This window comes from Manis pentadactyla, chromosome 5 (assembly GCF_030020395.1).
Source record: "Manis pentadactyla isolate mManPen7 chromosome 5, mManPen7.hap1, whole genome shotgun sequence".
NCBI classification, from domain to species: domain Eukaryota; kingdom Metazoa; phylum Chordata; class Mammalia; order Pholidota; family Manidae; genus Manis; species Manis pentadactyla.
The window spans coordinates 90,513,639-90,536,626 of NC_080023.1; the positions used below are offsets into that span (position 1 = coordinate 90,513,639).

General features: G+C 40.5%; 1 protein-coding gene across 1 annotated transcript in view; it reads right to left on the bottom strand.

Annotated features, from left to right (window-relative positions):
- Positions 1-22,988, bottom strand: part of PAPSS1 (3'-phosphoadenosine 5'-phosphosulfate synthase 1) — a 120,433-nt gene that overhangs the window by 32,697 nt on the left and 64,748 nt on the right. Inside the window, exons 7-10 of the mRNA XM_036920939.2 lie at positions 21,466-21,577; positions 19,594-19,799; positions 16,484-16,619; positions 3,928-4,196 (exon numbers count right to left, since the gene is read on the bottom strand). Coding sequence (XP_036776834.2) covers positions 3,928-4,196; positions 16,484-16,619; positions 19,594-19,799; positions 21,466-21,577 — 723 coding nt within the window. The remainder of the gene's footprint in view (positions 1-3,927; positions 4,197-16,483; positions 16,620-19,593; positions 19,800-21,465; positions 21,578-22,988) is intronic.

Consider the following 22,988-nt stretch of genomic DNA (forward strand, 5'->3'; position numbering starts at 1 on the left):
TTTTTTAGGTAGTTTTTGTTTTGAGATTCATTATCATGTACTGTCATGAGCTAGACAATGTGTATCCCATTCACTTCTAACAACAACAAAAACATAGGCAAATATTACTAATACTATGAGGCAGGTATCATAATAATACAAAGAATTAAGAATACAGATCAAACAAATTAGATCACAACCTATAAAACTAGGTTATAATAACCAAAAAATAAGTTTGAAAGTTATTGTGCCAGAGACTCCACGCCTGATGAATGCCAGCCAGGGCCATCCTAACTATTTAATAGGAACTCCTTTAGGATATTTAAAAAGTTTATTTCCAGTCTGTTTTCAAAACGTACGTGGCCACATACTTTTTTATAAGATAAAAGCATTCTAATGATCCCAATGGTTCTGGAGCCAGACCACCTATACACTACTATGTGATCTTGAACAAGTTTTAACCTTTCTACCTCAGCTTCCTCACCTGTAAATTGAGAATAATCATAGTATCTAACTTCTTAGTTTTTTTCTAAGGACTGAGTTAGCTAATTCATATAAGGGATTTGGAATATTGCCTGGCAAATACACTAAGATCTCAATAAAAATGGCTATTATATTCTTACTCATTGTACATATACATAACTCATTTACCACTTCTCAATTTCCTCTTCAGTGAAACTGGTTCAATGAAAAAATTCTTGAGGTTGGCTAAGAAACAGTGAAAGTATCAATGAATGCTTAACTAAACAGGGCTAAAGGACCAAACTGGCTAAAATGAAAAATATAACTTAGTATATGTGAGGCAATACGCTGACAATGAGTGTGTCAAATGGTACAACCACACTGGAAAACTGCCTGGCAGCATCTCCTAGAGCTGAACAGATGCATACAAGACCCAGCTGTTCTAGGTGCATAACCAACAGAAATGCCCATGAAAAGGCACGCCCAAACACCTTCACACCAGCACTATTCTTAATTGCAGTACAAAACAGGGGCTGCCCAAATGCCCCTCAGTACTGGGTGTCATCACACGACAGAGTGTCCACAGGACAAAGGACAACCAACCTACAACTACCTACACACAAGGCTGTTTCACACACACAATGTAAAGTCAGAGAAGCAGACACAAGAGTATATGCATATGATTTCAGTTATGAACAGTATTAGGACAGGCGGGACTGGACGCTGTGATGTACGCCCAGGCCCCCTCAGGAAGGAAGGACTGCCCCCGGCTCCCAGGAGGGCTGCCAGCACACAGTTGGCAGCTGTCGGGCCTCCTTAGAAACTGCCTCCGCAGAGAAGAGCAGAAGCCCCCAAAGGCCTGCTCACTCCCTGGGCACAGGGCTAGAGACGCTTGTTCACTGTGAACTTGGACCATCCCTCGGAGGGGCTATTCCAGAACTCCACACAGGGTCCCAAGGCTTCCACTGAGGCTGAACTGCAGCCCAGCTTCTCCCTCTGCCCAGTCCTGCTCCCGTTCCCCTCCCATCTCTTCTCTTTCACAGCATTGATCCCAAGGGTTCGCCCTAATGATTCCCTAAGCCCTAATCTCACTCTCAGAGTCTACTTCCCAGAGGATCCAAACTTCAACACAAGCAAACTGGATCCATGACAGAAGCGAGGATGGTGGTGATGGTGGTGGGGAGGACAGGTTGTGCACAGAAAGGGCAGGAGGGAGAGCCCCTGGGATGCTGATAAATGGCCTTTTAAAAAATCTGTGTTGGATCAGTTGTCTGACTTGGTTCAAATGGGAAAAATCCATTTACCTGTGCACCTACAAAATGTGCTCTTTTTCCTATTATATTATACTTCAATAAGAAATTAAAAGAAAATAAGACAATTAGAAAACAATCAGAATGGGACAAAACCTTAAAGAACATTTAGTTCCACCACCTTGTGCATCCTTTAAACAACCATTTACTGTGCACTTAAACACAGCCCAGAGAGGTCTGAGACTACAAATCACAGCTGTTGACAAACCAGGCCCAGCACCATGGAAGGGCTCTCAGCAACAGTCTCACGTTGTTTTTACCAGACTGTGGGCAGCAATGGCAGTGGACCTGAGGCCCAGGAAGGGTCTGCTGCAGCCAGCTTTCCAACTCGCCAGCTTTGCCCTGAACGCAGAGCTCAGAAGGAGGCCAGCATGTAAGTGCCCAAGGCACCTTTAGGTACCTTTATGATCAAATCTTTCATAAGAAACACACCTGGCACTGAAATAAGAACACACAGAAATCTTTCCAATGTAGATAAAACAGCACACTTGACCCTTTGTGATGTCCTCTGAAGAAACTATTTACTGTTTTCTATGGCTAGCTATTTTCATTATTTATCCACCCTCTCATTCCCAACTTTTTAAAAGCAGTTTTTCATTTTTTTAGTTAGCAGAATTTCATCTCTCTTCCCGTTTTAATACAGAGTAAGAAACACAAAGCCAAAAAAAAAAAAAAAGACACAGTATGTCCCTAATGGGGAAACAGAGAAGGTAAAATCCTTCCCTTTCCTAGGTGGTTCAATGAGGTTATCAGTCATAAGTCCATTTCTGAGCCTACACTCACTTGGGGCCATTTCCACATTGGAAACCATTCATCCTATGATTACGGAGAACGTCACACCAAACGACGTTAAAACAGTGATGACAATGACCACGACACCAAAAGAGGCTGGACTTATAGGAACACAATTGTTACCTTATCTCCAAAAGGTCATGGTGGTCTCTAGACAACTCAAAGGGCCACCACTGCCTGAATCTTATGAACATTTTATATCAACAGAGGAAAGAATATGAGCAGTTTTACCTGCTGTGGACATTTTCAGTGCATGATTTAGGCTGCGTCCAGGAAAGTCAAATACATTTTAATTTTGTAGGTTGTTGTTTGTTTTTCTTGGATAAAGAGGTCACAGAGTGTACAACTCCACAGCGACGCTCCAGTAGAAATGTTTAGGCTCGATCCCAAAGAATAGGCAAACATGTTTGGATTTCCTTTTTAAACTTTTTCTTTTGGGGGACGACATCACAAAATATATACAACTAAATTATTTAGATCCTTTTTAAAAGGATTTGCTTCCCAACAACTCTAATTCAGCTAAATTCAGCTCCCTTCATGACAGGAATGAAAGAGAATGCAATGATAACCTGCATTCCATTCTTTATCTCGAAAACTCAACAAGAAGCTGGCCAGGAATCTTCCACACACTGTTTTTATCTAGGCCATTCACTGATTTATTCATTCATTCAACAAGTATTTTTGAAAGCCTATTATTCTGCCTTTGAGCAAAAACCTAATTACGTCCTCTTCTTTATGTATGGTTATAAAAAGATCTCTGAACATCCCTTTTGATCAAAAAATAGAAATCCACCCTCCCCTACCCAAGTCAAGAAGCAATTTTATTCCTCACTTTATTATGCTCTAGTCCTTCATGAAAGAATAGATGAGGAATGTCTTCTGAACATTTTTTTTAAAGGATACCACGTTTTTCTTCCCACTGAAATACCTTTGGCCTTTCCAAAATTCGGAAGAAGCAAAAATCAGATCAAATCTGTTCCCTGGGAAGAGTGACCCAGGACTGTGTTAAAGGCGTAAGATGACTGCTGTCACAGCTGTGTCTGTGACATGGCCAGTAGTTATAGGAGGACCCGTGCCACAGCTTCCCAAGCTCACCCAGCTCTCTGTCTGCAGGGATGTTCCCTCTTTAACAAAACTGGGACCAAGAGCCATAATAAAAGCAAGAGAAACCTCTCCCTGTGCTCCTGTTCCTGGAAGGCTGCTGCCTGGGGCCACCTCTGGAGAACACCCCCGACAGTGCAGGAAAGTACTCCAGGCATGCCGAATGTATGGAACAGACCTACAGCTCCGAGAAAAATCAGTAGACAGGTCTACTGCTGACATTAGCTGTGTTAGTAAGAGTGGTTTCAACACAGCCACAGTGAAAATTTTGAAAGTAGCCTACCTCAGTTGGTCCAGCATACATCATGGGAGACGGGAAGATGGCCACCACCGTTGTTTCAGGATTCAGGACCCCTTCCTCCAGCACTGCAGTGTGCTGCTTCATGCGCCACACCAAAGGGACATCATCATCTTTCGTCCAGCCACCAAGAGGGTGAAGAAGTAGTACAGGGCGCCGGTAGCCCCTCTCAAGAAGCTGCTTGTGGGTATCCTGCATTAACAGAGCATGGCCATTGTGCACCGGGTTGCGTAATTGAAATGCAAAGACAGCATCTGAAAAAGAGAATTTCCAAGTTGAGACTTACAACCCTACCAGATTACCTTCCAAAGGTAATGTTTAGTATTAAAGATAAAGCTTGATGTCAGGATTAAGCAAAACATAGATGCTCAGAATCAGAAACTGGGGAAAAACATGTACTGCTTTGGCCATTTACTTCACGGTAACATGACATACTCCTACTATACTTTTACTTTATAATTCTTACATCCCTGAGGATGTATAACATAACAGTGATGGATTTATAACAATTACTTTCTGCCTTCATGGAAAACTTCAGAACAACAATCAGACCTTCTGGTCTTAACATCCTACTTCAACTGCTTACAGGGGATATAAATTCTAGGCTTTGCCTTAATTATCCACCAGGTAGGTCATCCCTCTGTAGAAACCAAGACCGCTTTATTAAAGGAAGATAGAATGGTAGAGAACTGTGTAGTTTAAAAAATGTACTTAATATCCAAATATGTTCATCTATACTGGTTACTTTGCTTGACTGGAATCCTATGGTACTTTGTGATGCTAGGTCTGGATTTTGGACTACAGTTTAGCAGCAGTAATATTCCTTATAAGAGCCACTGCTATTACTCAAATGACGAAAACTGCTAGATTAATTCAACCGGTTAATTCTCTATTTCCTGCTTGCAAACTTGGCTTCATTCCTACATGGGGCCTATTATCAGGAGACCTTTTTCCAAAGGCATGGCTCTTTGGAGTGATAGACTAATTTCAGAGAAAGAGAAACAGCCCAGTTAGAAGAGCTCTGTATTTTACTGCCTTCAAACAGCTGGCCCAGCATCATGCCGTGCTGATCCAAGCTTGACTCAAGAGAGAGGAACATTTTCTCCCCTAATGATTTTAAGACAAATAATACAACATCTTCTCCCATCTGTTTTCAGTTCTGACCCTCTTTTATCACTATGACAAAAGGCACAGGAGGAAAACGGTGGCACCTACCTGACAAGGGTTTTAGGGTTTGTTTTTTTGGGGGTGAGGGGGCCCACATCCTGTTATATCCCACATTTACAGCATTATCATTATGCTCTGATGTTCTCAAGTTACCATTTATACGTGAACAAGGCTGATTTTCATCCAAGAAATAGCAAATATGACATAAGGTACAAAGAACAAGAAAGTCTTGATACAAGTATATGAGCATTTAAATTTTTTCTGATTTATGGAGATGGAAGGAAGGGCACAAAGTTTTTCTATCCTTCTGAAATCACCTCAAATTTTTTTCTATATATGGATATCCAAACATACCAAACACCCCTTTTGGCCATTAAGTAGAACTCCAAGACTAGCCTTCCCAGACCCAGAAGCAATTGTACTTCCCGACTCTACTGTACTCCAGTCCTTTAAAAGAGAGCCAACAAAAAGTGTCTCCTGAATGTATAGACATTTATAGTCCTTCACTTAGGGGACTGTGGCTAGAACTTACTCTGCCACCCTGATTCTGGCCTAAATCTCACCCTCAGTTCTCTTCTCTTCCTTGCTATCCATTCCTTACAAGGAGCCTTGAATCACAACAGAGACACTTACTAAGCATGAATAAATCCTATTCTCAGGCTGCATTCATGTGAGTCACTGCACCACTGGGAGTCGGGGGACAGGCTCCATACCTGCACCATGGTAGGGAGACTCTGGCCCAGCCCAAGCCTGCAGCATGAGGGCCAAGGAAATACCTGCATGGCTGAGGCCAACAGGGCCTGGGCCAAAAAGGCAACCCATCTTGGGGACCACTCACTACAGGGAGGAAGAACAACTAAGTAAATATATTGAGGGTAACTGGTACCAGGATTCTCACTGCATGAGATGGAAGACATAAATACAGGAAAGAGAAAGGCTAGGATAGGATACATGGTACTGGATTAGGAATGAAAATATCAGCAGGACTTCACAGTTTTCAGCTATACAAACAGATACAGGAATAGACATAAATGTGCATGTGTGCATATATGGCTGCACGTTTCTTAGTTCTGTCCACTGAAAGGTCCTACAAGGAAACTACTACCCAGGGCTAATGAGCAGCTAAGGCCTAAACTTCACATTAAATAACATTCTTCACTTAAATCAACTGGGGCTTCTTGACAAAATGGCTGATTCTAGGGGTAGGGGAAGTAAAGTACAACATGAGCCAGAACATCTTTTATGTCATAAATAAAGCACTCAAAGAATGATGGGGACATGTGAAAAGGATATAGCAACCAGTTAGACAAGGCCCCACTGGCCTACTCAGGACAAGCTAAACATCAAGATAAGTAATATTAGGAAGGGAGTGTAACTCACTGAGTAAAACAGGAATCTGTGAGTCCATAAAGAATAAAATAAGTAAACCAATGGAGGAGAAGTGACAATTCTACCTTATGATAGAGGGTTGACTAATAAACACAGAAGAAATGATGGAATTAGAAAATCACTATCTGGCCATATTTATAGTGTACTAAAACCAGGAGGCAGTAGTTTGATGACAACAGGACAGAGTTCCAAAATCTCTCCCCTAACATGCTATTAGTTAATGAATACAAAATATTTTTTTACTTTACAGCAGAAAAGCCTGGCAAACATGATCATAAACAAGTGACAAAAGCTGAGTTTAAAAAAAAAGTTAACCTCATCTGTAACAGGACCAACCAAAATTGTAAACCACCAGATTATGGTGCACTGAGAATTCACAATTGCTTCCTACAGTTTTCCTGACAAAGATGTGAAGCCAGTATCTAATCATGAGGAAACAGCAGATAAACCCAAACTGAGGACAATCAATAAAGTAAGTGACATTTACTCTTCAAAAATGTCAAGGCTGTGAAAGACACAATAAAGACTAAGTGACTGTTCCAGATTGAAGCAGATAAGAAGATGTGACAGACATCCTCCCCTGGAAGGGAAAGTGGTTGAGAAGACTTCATTGCTGTGTTGGCTTATGACACATTAGGGCAACGCCATGACTGGAACAGAATGTGTGGATTAGACAGTTATTTTACTATCATGAGCACACTGTGCTTAGGAAGGAGACTGTCCTTATTTTTAGCATGCATGTGGAAATACTACAAGGTGATGTGGCATCACACCACGTCCACACTGTCAAGGAGAATGAGAATAAGAAACACACAGAGCATAAAGCTAATAATTATGGGATGGAGTGAATATGCAGAGGTTCTTGATATTGTTTGTAACTTTCCTGTAAATTTCAAATTGTTTCAAAATAAAAAGTTAAAAAACAAAGTAAAAAGTTACAATGACAAGAGACTTGTGAATCTTATTTAGATCCTGATTCATCCAAACCATAAATAAAAGTGACCACTGTGAAATTATCAGAAATTTGAATAAGGACTGGATATTTGATAATATTAAGAGACTATAATTATTATTTAGGTGCAAGAGTGGTATCATGCTTGCACTATTATAGGTCCTTACCTTTAAGAGATAAAGTGCTGAATATTTAGAAGGAATGGTACGGCGTTTGAGATTTGCCTCAAAACGCCATGCAGGGGTGAGGAGTTGGGGTACAGATGAACAAGCTTACTTAAGAGTTGATAATCATTTGAAGCTGGCTTAGAGGTTCATAGGGATTCATTATACTATTATCTCTTCTTGCAAATATAGTGTATGTTTGATATTTTCCATATGTTTTAAAAGAGAAGACATATGTAGGGTACCAGAAGAAGCACTGATTTAAAATAGGATATTCATGGGTTCAAATAATAGGTCTACCGGTTCCTAGCCATGGATTGTGGACTTTAAGGACTGAAATTCACTTTCTACATCTTTGAAAAGGGGATGATACTTAGGGGATGATGAATGCATTCCTAGACTTCAACTGTTATAAAGACAAAATAATATAAAGTCCCTTGCATGGTAAGATGTAGGGGCCGGCCTACGGCCGAGGCTGAGTCCCACTATGGCTGAACACCGCCCTTCCACTGTAGCTGACCAACGCCCTAAGATGGCGCCCGCTTCCTGGGCGCCACCCTTCCTGGTTTGGTGGCATTAGCTTAAGGAAGTTGCTCCTATAGGCTTGCCCCATGCTTCCGCGCTCGTGCTCAACTCATGCAGAAGGCATGCTACCAATCAGCTTAAAGGTCACGCATGATCTTGATCACCATAGGCCAGCTTCCTTTATATAAGGCATAAGCAGGAAAGAGAAGGAGAGTCTCTCTCCTCTCATTCTTCCTCTCACTCGCTCCCTCCGGCTGTTGCTTCTTCTCACTCACCTTCTCCCGACCTTCCGAGCAACAATAAAGAACTGAAGTGAACCAGGTCTGTGTACGTATCGCTGTTGTCACCGCCACAAGGAGCGAACGCGATAGTAAGATGCACACTGCAGTCACTCAGTAAGTCTAAGTTCCTTAAGACAATTCATTCTTAAAAAACAAAAACCAAAGCAAAACATCTAAAAATTCCTGGCAGGAAACTGAACCCACGATTCTGCTGGATGCTCAAGGTCCCCTCCAGTGTGAATAACACTCCCAGGGAGTGTTTCCGTGATGAGGGTGCACTGGCTCCGTGCTTCCAGACACAGCTTTTGTCCTCCTTAATCGGGAACAGGTGCCTATCTTTGAACAGGACCCCTGAGTATTACATCTTAGGTGTATGATGACTGCATTCCTAGACTTCAAACAGGTCAAATCTGATTTTATAAAATCACCATTTAGCAAGATTATTTATCTGACAGGATGTGCAAAAGGAAAGATAAAAATAAGTTCTCAGATACCCGTATTTCACAAATTCTAATAGTTTATCTATTTAGGCTTTCTTTCCAAAAAGAATTAATGTAGTTCCACACTGGACATTTAACAGATAAAGTTAAGATGAATGTCTTCATAAAAGTTCACATTAGGAGCATATAAAGGATTTTACTGCCAAAATTTCTTCCAGGTAGAATTATGTCCATGCTATCAGTTCCACTCAGAAATCCAATGACTATTTGATCTGTCTGCCCATTTTTTCTTGCCAATATTACCAGGTCTTTCCTAAGCTTCTACCCTTCTCCATCTCTTGTACCTATTTATCAATGAATTACACAAATGGCTTTTACTGTCTGTAGTTCCAGGCTGTATTTTCATCTCTACCATCTGATTTCTCCACTAAAGAATTTACTCAGATGGATGGTGTAATAGGAGGACCTGATCCACTGGAAGCTCCATTCCCAGGGTATTGTCCCAACTAATACAAAGCATCACTATTAAATTTTCCTCCATCAATTTTCCATAAAGGATGAAAAAAGAATAATGGGACCCTATGGATCTGGAGTCACTGACAAAGTAGTTCTCATTAATGTCTCACATTCTCATCCCTATTTTCTAAAGGACAGTGATTTCCCCATTGTCACACTATAGCCCATGTAAAATATTTGTCTTTTCACTTAGAATTCCTTACGGTTTAGTTTAAGACTGCTTTACCTAAGATCATGGTTTCAACTGAAAATGGAGATGATCTACAAGACGACAGAAATTTAGTATTAGCTTTTATGATTTCCATTTCTTTCTAGCCCTCTATCTTCTTGTTCCTAGGACAGGACCAGGAATTCCATCATCTTGACTTCTAGAAAGTACACTAAGAAATTGCTGACATCATGCATGAGAGCAAACATTTTCCATAAGGAGCCAGATGAATATTTTAGGCTTTGTAGGCCAAGGAGTGTCTGCTGAAACCATTCAACCCTGCTGTACTACTGCAAAAACAGCCATAGACAATATGTAAATGAGTGAATATGGCTGTTTTCCAATAAAACTTTATTTACAAAAAGTGGCAGCAGGCCAAATTTGGCCTGCAGGCTGCAATTTACTGACCTCTGAATGACAAATGGAATGTGGCTGATAGAAGCTAAAAGAACATCACAAGCAATCCAACTGATGTGAGCAAAGTGTGGAGACTACAAAGCAGAGATGTCTGAGGGATACGGAACCATCCATTCTGTTAAAGTTGTCACAAGACTGTTATGTGGAATTTTGAAAGCCAGGTTAGGAAGGATACTATGTACCAAACAGACGTTGTGACTGAGTTAATCAGTAATGTTTTACAGAAAATTGGTCTAACAGGGCCGTGCAGGACTGACAAGGGGGAAAGAGGAAGTAGGTAGAATGGAAGGACAGCAAAACGAGCAGACTGTTGCTGAGGAACATATTCCCACATTTCCATACAAAATAAAACTTCTACCAACTCTTTTCCATTCTCTCCACCCACTTAACCTGTTTCTCCCTCAGGATATGGACAGGCCCTTCTGACTGACCTACACCCTGGAGATCGGCATCACACTGTGACAGGCACTAACAGCTCCCTGAAACCATTCCCCACTGGCTGAGGAAATAAAATATGAGCAGGCCCCATATTTTAGTGACTCGCAAATCTCTCTTCTGACCAAAACTCTCTCTTAAGCTCCAAACTGTCCCTCCAATGGCCTCTTACTACCCCATGGGCACCTCAAATTTGACTCCTGCCAGCCTGCAGGCGCACCTCTTGCAGCCTCTACTCCCTGGGGGCACAGGGCAGGTACGACTCCCCACCAGAGGCCAGCCTTGCCCTCATCCACCTGTAACAAAGAGGCTGTCCCACTGTGCACCCTTGCAGCCCTACTTTCTTCACTACCAATGAACACATCAGCTCCATCCCCTCTTCACGACACTTGTCTACTAACTGGTCTTTTTCCCTGCACCCAGACTCCAGACAACTGCTGAAGCAGGCAGGGGCAAGCAAAAAACCTGATAGGGACAAAACGAAAATTCCGTTTTAGATTTGCTGTCCCGAGGAAACGGTCTTGTCCCCAAGAGCCCAGAGTCTAGTTAGATGAGATGCAAACATGAACTAATCAGAGAACAAATGTGTTTAAAGGAAATATATATCCTTCAACTCCAACAGGACAGGTTTAAGTCTTTGTTTTCAGAAGATAAGAAGTAAGTCTGGTGACAGTGTGAAGGAGAGTGATGGAAGAAAAGAATAGGACCGGATTCATTCCTTCAGTCAAGTCCTTCCTGCTGTAACAGAGGTAGTGTGAAATTCCTGCCAAATCCAAAGGCACTTTCCCATGTTAAATGGTCCTGACCTCTCTACTGCCTCTGACAAAAAAAAAATCTACCCGCTGTCTCCACAGCCTTAAAGGCTGCTGACCACAGCACTAACCTTTTCTATTCATCTGCCTCTTTACTCTTTTTAAAAATAAAAACCATGAAACACTGAAGAATATTTTTGGAGGGAAAAACCCAGTTAGTGTTTTTGTTTTTCTGCAGTGTCCTAGTTTTTCTTCTTATGCCTGTATTTTTATACAGTTGTAATCAAATATGTATGACATTTCATACTGCTTGGCCATTTTGGTCTAATCACCTGTTTCTGACATCGTGTAGTCCTTCTGGAGCAACAGGGTTCATTGCTGGGTCCTATGAAATTCTTTCTTACATACTCATTCAGGAAACTTACCCCTTCACCTGGATTCAATTACTATGTACATACAGATGGCTCCTGTTAGCTGCATCTCTAAGTCCTGACCTTCTAATTCACCCACTATAGAGGCTTATTACTGAAAACATTTCAATATATATTGCTCATTACTGTCTTCCCACCCTTTCAATTCTTCCACCTGCACTATTACTGTCATATCTCAGGCCAAAAGCAGAGCTAGCCCTCAAAACCTACTCTTCTCCTATATTTCACATCTAATTAAAGGAACAGCCCAGTAGGACAGGCTCTCTCTGTCTAGTCCAGGAGCCAACACACTATGGAAACAAGTACAGTCTGATCCCTTTCCTTCTAGCAGGTAGAAGAGGAAGAAGAAAGTGGAGAAGGTTCTTCTGAGCATGTGCTGCTCTGTGACAGAGAAAAGGAAGAACAACCACTAGCTTTCCCCGACAGTGGGTGGAGGATGGGCCCTGGACACGTGGAGGACACGGACTGCCTGATCTAGTACCACAGCCAGCAAACACTGTTGTGCCACAGTGCAAAGAACCTGGGTTTGACCCCTGCTCTCTAGGGTCTCAGCCAAGTGCCCATGGATACTTTCAGTTCTGCCAGCAGGGCTGTTTTGTGCAAACGAATGAGGCGATGAGCTCCTGACACCTAGTCATCCTTCCCCCAGATTTCTCAGAACTGTGCTCAGCTCCCTAGCCCACAGTCAGAGCCCTGGTATGCATCCCAACCACTGAACAGAATTACAACATCTTCCCACTTCCTTCCTTTCAACTTCTCTGCAAAACTGTCCTACATACAGCAGCAATTAGTAAGTCTCCTCTTCCCATCCTACCCCAGCTTTATTACTGCTACTTTAATGTACCCCAAAGCCGTAAAAAAAGGCATTTCTGATTTGTCCTTAATCAATATAGTAGCTGAACAGAGTACTGAGAATAGTTCTAGGGTTGTTAGGGAGGGAGGGAGGGAGGGAGAGAGGGTGTGTGTGTGTGTGCACAATGTTTGTTTTTATGGGAGTTGTTCTGAAGAGAGTTTGAAGTAAGAAAGGGTTTGATCTCCCCTCCTCTCTCTAGACCGTCATAAATCACTAGTGTTTCTTTTACTTAAACTGCTTGTGGGAAGTAGGGGTAAGAATCAGTAAGAAAGAGATAAGCTTCTTGAGTAAATAGGTACATATCAATCAGAACTTCTCATACCCCAAAGTATAGCCACAATAAACTGTCTTCAATTCTCAAGCCTAGAAATGCTTTCAAATTGAAGTGAAAAATAATGTTGACTATAAAGCTTTCTACCAACCAGGCTTTGTGCTTATTCTCCATTCCCACTTACCATCTATTCTGTTTCGTGCCTGTGTGTTTCTGTTTGGGGTGGGGTCATTAAGGGAACTTGCCACCACGATTGGGGGACATCAGCAGGCACCAGGATGGAGGGAGAAAAAGCTGGGGGAACTCTTGCCCCAGGAACATCCTGCCTTGGTGCTGTGATTCTGGCTGCGCTTACATCCCCCTACAACCTGCTGCTGCCAGAGGCCCCCCTCACTGCTCCAGCTCCTCATACTGGCCTCAGGAGCGGTAACACTACCCAAAGAGGTGAGTCCTTGGATGCCTCCAAATTCCTTGTGGGTTCCCTTAACCCTGACCACCCTTCTTCAAACACTTCATGTTCAGAGCCTCATCCGAGTGTGCCGTGCCCTGACTGAGGCTCCCCTCGCCCATCTTCAGACCACAATGATCTCTAGTTCACTGCACTGCTGGTCAAGGAAGCCTAGTGTCTTCAGAGACGAGCTGTCTACTTCTGCCTCAGCTTTCTCACGTATCGTTTCTAACTCCACCTAAAATACCTAATGTCTACCGCTTCATTCAATATAGTTTGTAGTTCAAAAACTCTACAAAGCTTCCTCAGCCTTACATGATACTGTGATACTACATATCAGCTTAAAAGATGTTAATGTCAACCTTTTCCCTTGTCATCTAGCAGGACACCAATAGTATGTGCACAATAGATACTAACTAGCTCTTACTTTGTTCAAGTGAAATTCATTCTTCCTTTCCAGGATACTGATCAACTGTCAGTAATTCAAAGAACCTGCCATTTGGGGCTGTGTCACCTGGCAATCACTGGTGTGGGTATTATATTCAAGACCTCTCAATCCTAGCTACAGAATGGTCTAGAAACAGAAAACTAATCATATTAATATGCACAGGTCAATAACCCACAGAGTAATCAAAGTTCTTCTAAGATGAGGGAATGAGAAGGAAGGAGCAGTAAGAAAAGAAACCCCAGGTAGAAGAAAAATATATATTATGTTCTCTGTTTTTTCTCCTTGAACTAGGTCTTGTCCACAACAGTAGATGACTTGTTATTGGCTTCCAGAGAGAGTGAACAACAACTACAAAGGAAATTCCCCAGTCTGTTGCTTATGTGCCTCAGTCTAAAATGGAAAAGTAAACAAAATCCTACTCATGATCTCTGTTGTCTGATGTGGAGCTAATAACTGGCTCTCAACTACTTTAAACAGAGTCTCAATCACTCATGCAACAAATTCTCTAAATGACTTAAAATGTTTGGCTTGCAAAGGAGAATGTAAAACAGATGTAATATTAAAGTCTCCAATTATGAATGATAATTCCTTGATAAGACCCCTCAACAGTGCCAACAATTACTTTACTAACATGAATTCCAGTTATGAATTCGAATTTTGGCAAAAAATTAAAATAAATGAGGTGGTCTGAGCAAGTCCCCCATTTAATGCATTCCTGTTGACAAGAAAAAAAGAGAAGTGTTCATCTATTAAACTATCAGATGCTTCTGATTACAAATAAAGGACAGCCCAACCAGAAATGTCTTAACTAATTCAAACATGCATTAAGTTTTTGAATAAGAGGTCTGGATATAGAGGACTCTAGGGTTGGATCAGAAATTCAAACAGTGTAAGATTTTCATGGTTTCTCCTGGATAGCAAATGGCTACCAGAGCTCCACACATTGCACCCTTACATGACAGCATCCAAAAATGAAGAAAAGGAGAGATGGAAAAAAGATACCTTTTTGTCCTAAACCAGTTTCTTGTCAGGAAGGAAAGGTCTTCCCAGAATACCATCTCTGACATCTCAATGGCCAGAACTGATTTACGCATAGACCCTTAAATCACACACTGATGAGAACGAGGCACCATCACTGACTTACAGAAATCATACGTTCCCTGTGCCTGGGCCCAAAATATATGAGCAAGAAAGAAGAAGAAAATAAACTGATGCATAGGCAAGCACCAAGTGTTGCATTCAGAGAAATTCCTGCACAGGAAGTTAAAGCCAAATATATGCTTCAACTTCAAAGAGAAGTACAGTTCCGAAGGGAGAGTAGGATCCTACACTCAAATACTCTAAATGACCCAAGCAGGAATTGTGAATAAATTAGAGTGTGTGGTCCATCTGAAGCCTCCAGTTCTGATCCATTTCAAACTCTCCTCATTTCAAATACCAGCAAACTATGGTACAGCTTAAGAATAAACAGATATTCTTTCTCTGACCTTTACACACATACAGGTAGGACTAGCTTCAGACTCACGTAACAGAATAAATGACAACATGCTCTCTTACTATGTGCCAGGCACTGTTTACAGTGCCTTAAGCATTTCATCTCATTTCACTCTTTGAAATAAAATCTACACATTAGGTACCATCATTGTCCACATTTTTACAGATGAGGGAACTGAGCCTTAGAAAGGGAAGCAATTGCCCCACAACCACGTAACTTGGAGGTGGTGAAGCTGGGGATGGTGTGCACATGGACTCTGAATGATTACCAGGATCTGGGCTTCACAGAGGCTAATAAACACAATTGACGAAACAGGTGCCCTTGCCCAGATTCTGTAGTCACTTGGGAAGTGGGGCTTCTGGTTAAAAAATATGGCTGGGTGGCCAGCTAGTTATTTAAGAAGCAGCCACATTTACCTGACTTTCTCAACCATATCTACTCGATTTCTATACAGAAAATGTAAAGAAGGCAGCACCAAGGCTGCTTTACCAATTCTGTAGTGGGTGAGAATTAATTAGTAGCATGACTGTACGATGTTTTAAATTCTTCCAATCTTAAAAAAGCCTCCTCAAAACTATACTTATTGCTGGCCCCTGACATGGAACCTTGAATTTGTGAGTGTGGATGCACCAATGTAAACACATCATATCTACCTCTATATAAAAGACCTGCTAATCACAAGTGTCTGCTATAAAAATCCCTGTTCTACAGTACTTTGTAAGAGTATAAAGAACCAAATCTATAGACTCTCCATTCTTACTGCTGCATTTCTTCCTAATCCAGAGATTTGAAATCCTTAATTTACTCCTCAACAACTTCTGTTATTTAATATCCCTCTTTTCCACACAATGAGCTCCTGTCTTACTTATTTATGGATCCTCAGCTCTTGGCATCTGGCATATAAACATGCACAACAAACGTTTGTTGAATGAGTAGCAAATACGATACTGTTCTACTATTTTTTTGCAGTGACACATTCCACTCATATAAGACACTGAAATACAAAGCTTATTGACATGAATAAATTATTCAAATAATTTATTTTCCATAATCCTATTCAGCTTTAACATGAGTTTTATAATAAACAAGTAGAAGGTCATTTTATTAGCAACCTCTTCCACAAAGTATACAAAATAATGAAATAATGTTAGAACAAATTATATTGACATAACAAAACTATATAGGTTGCTCAAGATCAACTACCTTTCGTTACATATTCCACTGCTACATTTGCCTTTACTCATTCTGTTTCACATTTTAGTGAACATTGGAAAACAACATCTAGAACTTTCCCATCAAGCACAAAGTCCAAGTAGTCCCATGGTAGGTAAGTAAGGTCCATGTCTTACCAGCATTCATATCCTTAAACTTCTGCTTTAGCTCAGCAGGAGTAAAACGATAATGATCAAGACCATCATTCCAATAAATTCGGTCCAAGACTTGAAGATCTCCTCCAACCAGCCAATCTCCTTGTTCCATAACCATCTAATGGGAAGAAAATGAAAAAAATCTTTTTAAACAGAAACGAATATCAAAATAACAAAGAACATTTCTCTCATATAAATTAAATCTAGCTGTAAACTACTCTCATCTTAAGGTCAATGGTAAATCCATTTGGCTTATCAACTGAGTTGGGATTAGAGATGCTATGGAATTAGAATATATTTATAACTTCTCAAAGGACTTGTGATACAACTATTATATTTACATATGAAAGGCAAACAAAACCAAAATGAATAATTATGCCTTCTTAGGCAACAAAGCATTCTTTTCATTGTTGTTGTATGTTGACTAACAGAAAAATTTGTAACCCTGGGTTATCCCACCCTCTGTGTTCTCCAATCCTAAAATTTTGAGAATTGAAAGCAATAATGATAGAGCTGGACACAAATGCACGCCTTCCATCTCTATAACACCTCAAATTTCTTACATAGTCATTGATCCTGTTTCCCTGCCTCTGAGAGGAAGAGGTATTACCCTCTGGGACTGTCCATTTTCAAAATACAGCACAAGCTCATGCTTTTCCCTCCACTGCTTCAGTTTATGTGTTAATAATGCACCTAAACTACTGTGGTCACTTCCTACCTTGTCTTCCTCACTAGTTCTCTCCCTATCATCAAACCACTCATTCAGTAAATATTTACTGAGTAACTGGTAAGTGCTAGGGCCTGTGCTAGGCATTGGGGAATACAGAGGAAAACAAAAGAGAAAAACATTTTACTCTAATGTAGCTTATCCTCTACTAGGACAAAGGAGAAATAAGAGAAACAACAGCTGGTAGTAAATGTTAAGAGAAAATCAAGAGGACAATGGAACAAAGTGCTCAGGGAATACAGTGAATGAAATTTAAGAGAACAGAGCCAGGAAAGGCCTCTCTGAAGAGGGTGACATTTAACCTGAGATGACGAAAAGGAACCAATCGTGGAGGTAAAGTATTTCAGGCAGAGGGACAGCAAGTACAAAGTCTCGGGGCAGAAACAGGTTTTTTGTTTTGAGGAACAGAGGCTCATGTGGCTAGAAGGTCAAAAAAGGTCAAAGCATGGAGAGGAGCAGAGACAGAGTAAGAGAGATCAGGAGGAAGGCAGTCACAGCTGAACACACAGGCTATTGAAGGCACTTAGGTTTTATTCTAATGATAAGCAGCCACTGGAGAGTTTTAAATGATAGAGTGATATGCCCAGATTGATATTTTCAGGAGATTCATTCTGGCTGCTCTGAGAATGGACTGCAGAGGGTATGAGAGGAAGTGGGATTCCCACCACATGACTGCAAATCTAGTCCAGGGACCTAGAGAGCTAGGACGCCCTAGGATTGAAATGGGGACACCCCACACAAGACTACCCGTCCAGAGGCACCGCTTTGTTTGTGACCCTCTCTGGCTCCAAACCTGCCTCTGACCTTTCCATTCAAAGGCAGAGCAGCATAGTGGGAAGAGCACAGAAGACCTGAGACAGACTCAAATCCTGACTTCTGACTGATACCTCTGCATGTCTGGGCCAGCTGGCCCACTCTAAGGCTCCTCAGAATCAAGGAGACAGCCCTGTCTACCTCTCAGGGTCACTACAAGGACTGAAAATCAGAAATGCAGTTTGAAAAAGCATAAATACATGTATGCTGTTATTATGACAGAACAAAATCTTAATATCTAGGGTAGAATGCTAAGCCCTATCTTCCCAAGGTCCTCTCCCACTCAACAACCAGCTCTTTCTCACACATACCTACTCACTGCTTCTCCTGTTCCAGACACCTAGAGTGCATTTCTCACAGCTCCCTACTATCCAAATCCTACTGGGTCCTCAAGGCTGCAATATCAAGAACCAACTGCTCTAAGAAATCTTATAGATTACTCTCAACAGAAGTCTAAACAGCACACACATTTGTAGAGTGATTTAAAGATAAATATCTTCTCCACTGAAGTCATATAAAAAATATTCTCTAATGTTATGGGTTACATAGTATATGAAGCTGCCTGTATACCAATACTCACTCTATGCTAGGGATTGTGGAAGATGGCTCTGAAGCCTCAAATGCTGGATTCACATCAGACCCTCATCCCACCTACTGACTGCATAACTTTGGCCAAGACATTTATCTCCTGTAAGTCTCAATTTCTCCCTGTGTAAGATGGAAATTCTACTTATTCTACAGGTTTGCTATGTGGTTCAAAGAATTTACATAAGCATGTTCTGTAAACTATACTACTTGTTATAAATACCTGTAGAATTTCAATGCTGAAGGAATGCCTGACATCACTAGTTCAACCTCCTTATTTTCTAAAACAATGTATTTCCCTATTTTTAAAAGTTTATCACTTTTTTCTCCTCCATAAGACAATAACATTTAGCAAGTTGCCAAGATCTAAACAGATGTTATAGAAATTTTCTAGATAATAAAGCAACTAAAATTTCACCTAAGTTAGCTTCTTTTAAAACGTAAAGCCTATTTTAAAACAACAAATGATAGAAATTTGACTCTGATGATAATATTACACATAAAATACATGAGGGCCTTTGGGGAGACTAATTATATTTCACTGTTTTCATACCAGAGACACAATGTTGAATTAAAATCCCGGATAAAATCATGCCACTATGGGCTTCCCCAACACCCTGCCCTCACATCCTATCTGCGTACATGCTTAGGGTCTACTCTACCACCAGACAGTGTGCTCCCACTGTATGAAGACTGTGCCTGCCACATATACAGCCCTACGTCCCCAGCACTAGCACCTTGCTCTGTGCCTGGTGTACAGTAGATGATTAAAAAATATCTGTTGAACAAAATTTATCTGGACCAAAATGACAAGACCATATGTTCATCATACTAATCCAATCTCAATTCTGCAAATTATTACTAATTCTAATGGAATAGGTTAATAACTGACACAAGGTAATGCCCACATTTCAGCACAAAGATTATTGGCAAATCAAGACAAAACGCAGCAGGGTTTGTTCAAGACCTTGATGTAGGGGTGGCTCGTGCATGCTGTTCCCCACTGTCTGGCACAGCGTTCCTCCTTCCGGTGCTCAAAAAACTCCGGATTGCGAAGAATAGCCACACGGCGGCCCTCATACATCAGGGCAAATGCTGTACAACCATCCAGCCTCTCTTTATCTTCATGAGTAGCTGTCAGAACTATAGGCACTGACAAGTTAATGACACCCCCTGCAGGGCACAGAAGAACATAAAGCACACAGCTTGGATTACTCAACAGGCCTTAGATCCACCTTGCTCTTCAGTGGACACTCTTGAAATAACGAAAGCTTTATGGGTCCAGTAACAGTGTTCAATTGGTACCTGGCACAGAAAATCAGGAAAGAGAATAAGCAGCAACCCCAGAGATTTAAAAAACAGCAAAAATTTAAAGCATCAACACTGTGTGCAGCAAGACTTCTCACAAAAATTCAGGAAACTGTCTTTGGGGGGAAATTTTGGGGATAAATCACAGAAGTAAAAGCAAACTACTTAACATGGAAGAATGAGCTGGTTCAGCCTCACATCACCAAAAACATACTCAGCATCTCCAATATATAAATAAGACAACTATATTTTACGGCCTTTTCAGGAAAAAATGTAAATCCTTTCTAACAACTACGTTTTGAGTAGCAAGTTAAGTATACTTAGGGTATTTGTGTATCCTTGAGACAAGAAGACAAAAACACCCCCCAATTTTTTTTTGTCTTGACTTTTAATCAGAATTGAACTAAAGTCAGCTATCACTAGCCAAGAACCAAAGGCTCTTATCGTGGCTCTACTTAAACCAAACTGTGTTCTCAGTGAGACCAATGGCACATTCTCAGTTTCCAAGTTTTCAAGCTCTACATCTTTTTTCCTATTCATTGTGCATAAGTGAGAAAAATAAAATGTACTCTCAAATTCATGTGAATCTTATTTACATACCAAATAGAAACCATATTTTTTGGAAATCATGGCAAGCCATCCTTTGGGCAAAAGATGTCAACAAAATCAATGATAACTGCTTGCCTGCTTTACAATTACCACCAGTAGGCAGAGCTTAAAAGGGAAAATTAATAGGTGGATTTGTACCAAACCCAAGACCAAATCACTCCTAAGGAGGCAGTCCACAAAGGCTTTCCCATTAGTTCCAAGAAAGAAAATCAGAAAGTAATATTTAACACTTTTGTTCTTGTGATTCAGTTTCTTGAGAAGAGTGATTGGGAGTTACCTTTTCTATACCTATTTTACTCTTCAATTAAAAGGAGTCATATCATGAAAGAGTGAGGTAGCAATTTGGTAGGGCTCTGTGACATTTAAAAAGTTGTCTTCAATGTTATAAATTAATCTCACCAACAGTGTACAAAGTTTAAGGTAGTTGAATTACAATTACACCATGCATCAATTTCTTTGCCAATTTGTTTTTTTTATTTTAGTGTTTTGAAAGAATAGAAAGAACCATCCTTTTAACCATTTATTTCAGGACTCCTTGACTTGGACTCCCTGATTCCTCATTACAACACTCAAGCCTGGGCTTCGCTATAGCAAAATTCAATATATACGTGAACTTTTCAGAGAGGCTTTCCATGGTGATCAGCTGGGTATGGCATACGAAAACTGAATTTGATTATTCCATCCATTTTCATCCCTAGTCCCCAGGTTTTCCTTCTCCCCTGCAATAAATCACAATTTGGAACATAAAAAATGGAAAACAGACCTCACAGTTCACTTGAAATGTTCAGTACTGATATAACTTAGTCTTAAAATGCTACTTCTAATAAAGATGCTACCACTGCTTTTTATATATAGTGCCAAAGCCCTGAATCTGTGATTTCTCTCCCACACTCACTGCACTACTGAATGTAAAATGTCTTACCATCCAGCAGACAGGCAAAATGAAGGCACTGCAAGTACTCCCTCTCTCTCATAAAGCCGTTCAGTGGCGTTGCCCAACCTTCTGCCAAAACCTGCACCCACTGCAGGTCCACCTAGTAAACGAGACAGTGCAGGAAAGTTTTCTGTTTCATGTACTTCTGAACAAAAGCAGTAATGAATCTCTAGAAATTTAATTTTGAAAGCAGTGGAAACAAACATCTCAAGAATGATTCTAGATTATACAGATCTAATAAAGATTAAGGGCACTAGGAAAATATGCATTTCTTCCTCATAAATTTAAGTGACATTAGGCTTCTAAGCATTTTGAGTAAGGATAGCATCTCCTAAACTACCAGTTCTCAAACTTTAGTATGTTTTAAGAAACCCTGGGAAAGCTTGTTAAAATGAAGACTGCTCTACCCCCTTAGGGTAATTTTAGGTAAGACTAATTCAATCAGTTTGCTGTGGGGTCCAAGAATTTGTGTATTTAACAGGTTCCCAGAAAATGCTAACAATGATAACTCAGGAAGCTACTCTCTGATAACTACTGTCCTAAACTAAAACAAACCTCATATAAAAACATTTACCAAGAAGTCCCTCTATTATAACAAAGTACCCTTCATTTCACAAGGATTCGTTACTTCTTTAAGATTTCTAGCACATCCCATCAGAACATTAAAGAATTGATGGACTTGTATCATTAGTATAACATATATATACATATATGTTGGGATAAACAGTATGAAAAGTTGAAGTACAAGGCCACACACTACACAGTAAAAATGCAGCTTACTCTTTATTATTTACTACTATTTTTTCCCAAAATATGTTGGCCAATATATTCTACTGCAAAATCAAATAACTGGTATTCCCCTCCTTCAATTCACAGGGAACATTATATTCCCATCATATTCAATACTGTTTCACATACTTTAAGTTTTACTCATTAACTTTTCCTCCACCTCTCACAGTGAACACTATTTCTCTCTATTGGAATCCAATTCTAAATATCTGTTACAGGCTGAATGTCTGTGTCCCCTTCAAATGTGTATGTTGAAGCCCTCACCCACAATGTGACTCTGTTTGGAGATGGGACCTGTGAGGAGGTTAAAATAAATAAGGTCGTAAGGGTGAGGCCTTAATCCAATAGACCCAGTGTCCTTACAAGAAGAAGAAAAGATGCCAGACCTCACTCTCCATCCCATTATGACAGAGGAAGAGAGCAAATGTCGGCAAGCCAGGAAGAGTCTCACCAGGAACCATACAGGTCAGCACCTCAAGTTGGACTCTCCTACCTTCAGAACTGTGAGAAAATTAATTTTTGTTGTTGAAGCCATCCATCCAGTCTATTGTTATAGCAGCCCAAGCTAATATCTGACTTAAGATTAATTTCTTAATTACTTTTCATATGGCTGTACAAGAACAAACAACTGTATTAAAGAAGCTACTGTCTTTCTGGGTTATATAGTCTGAGTGACCTGGATTCATATTCATTCATTCTCATTCTTTTTCTGTGTGTATGTG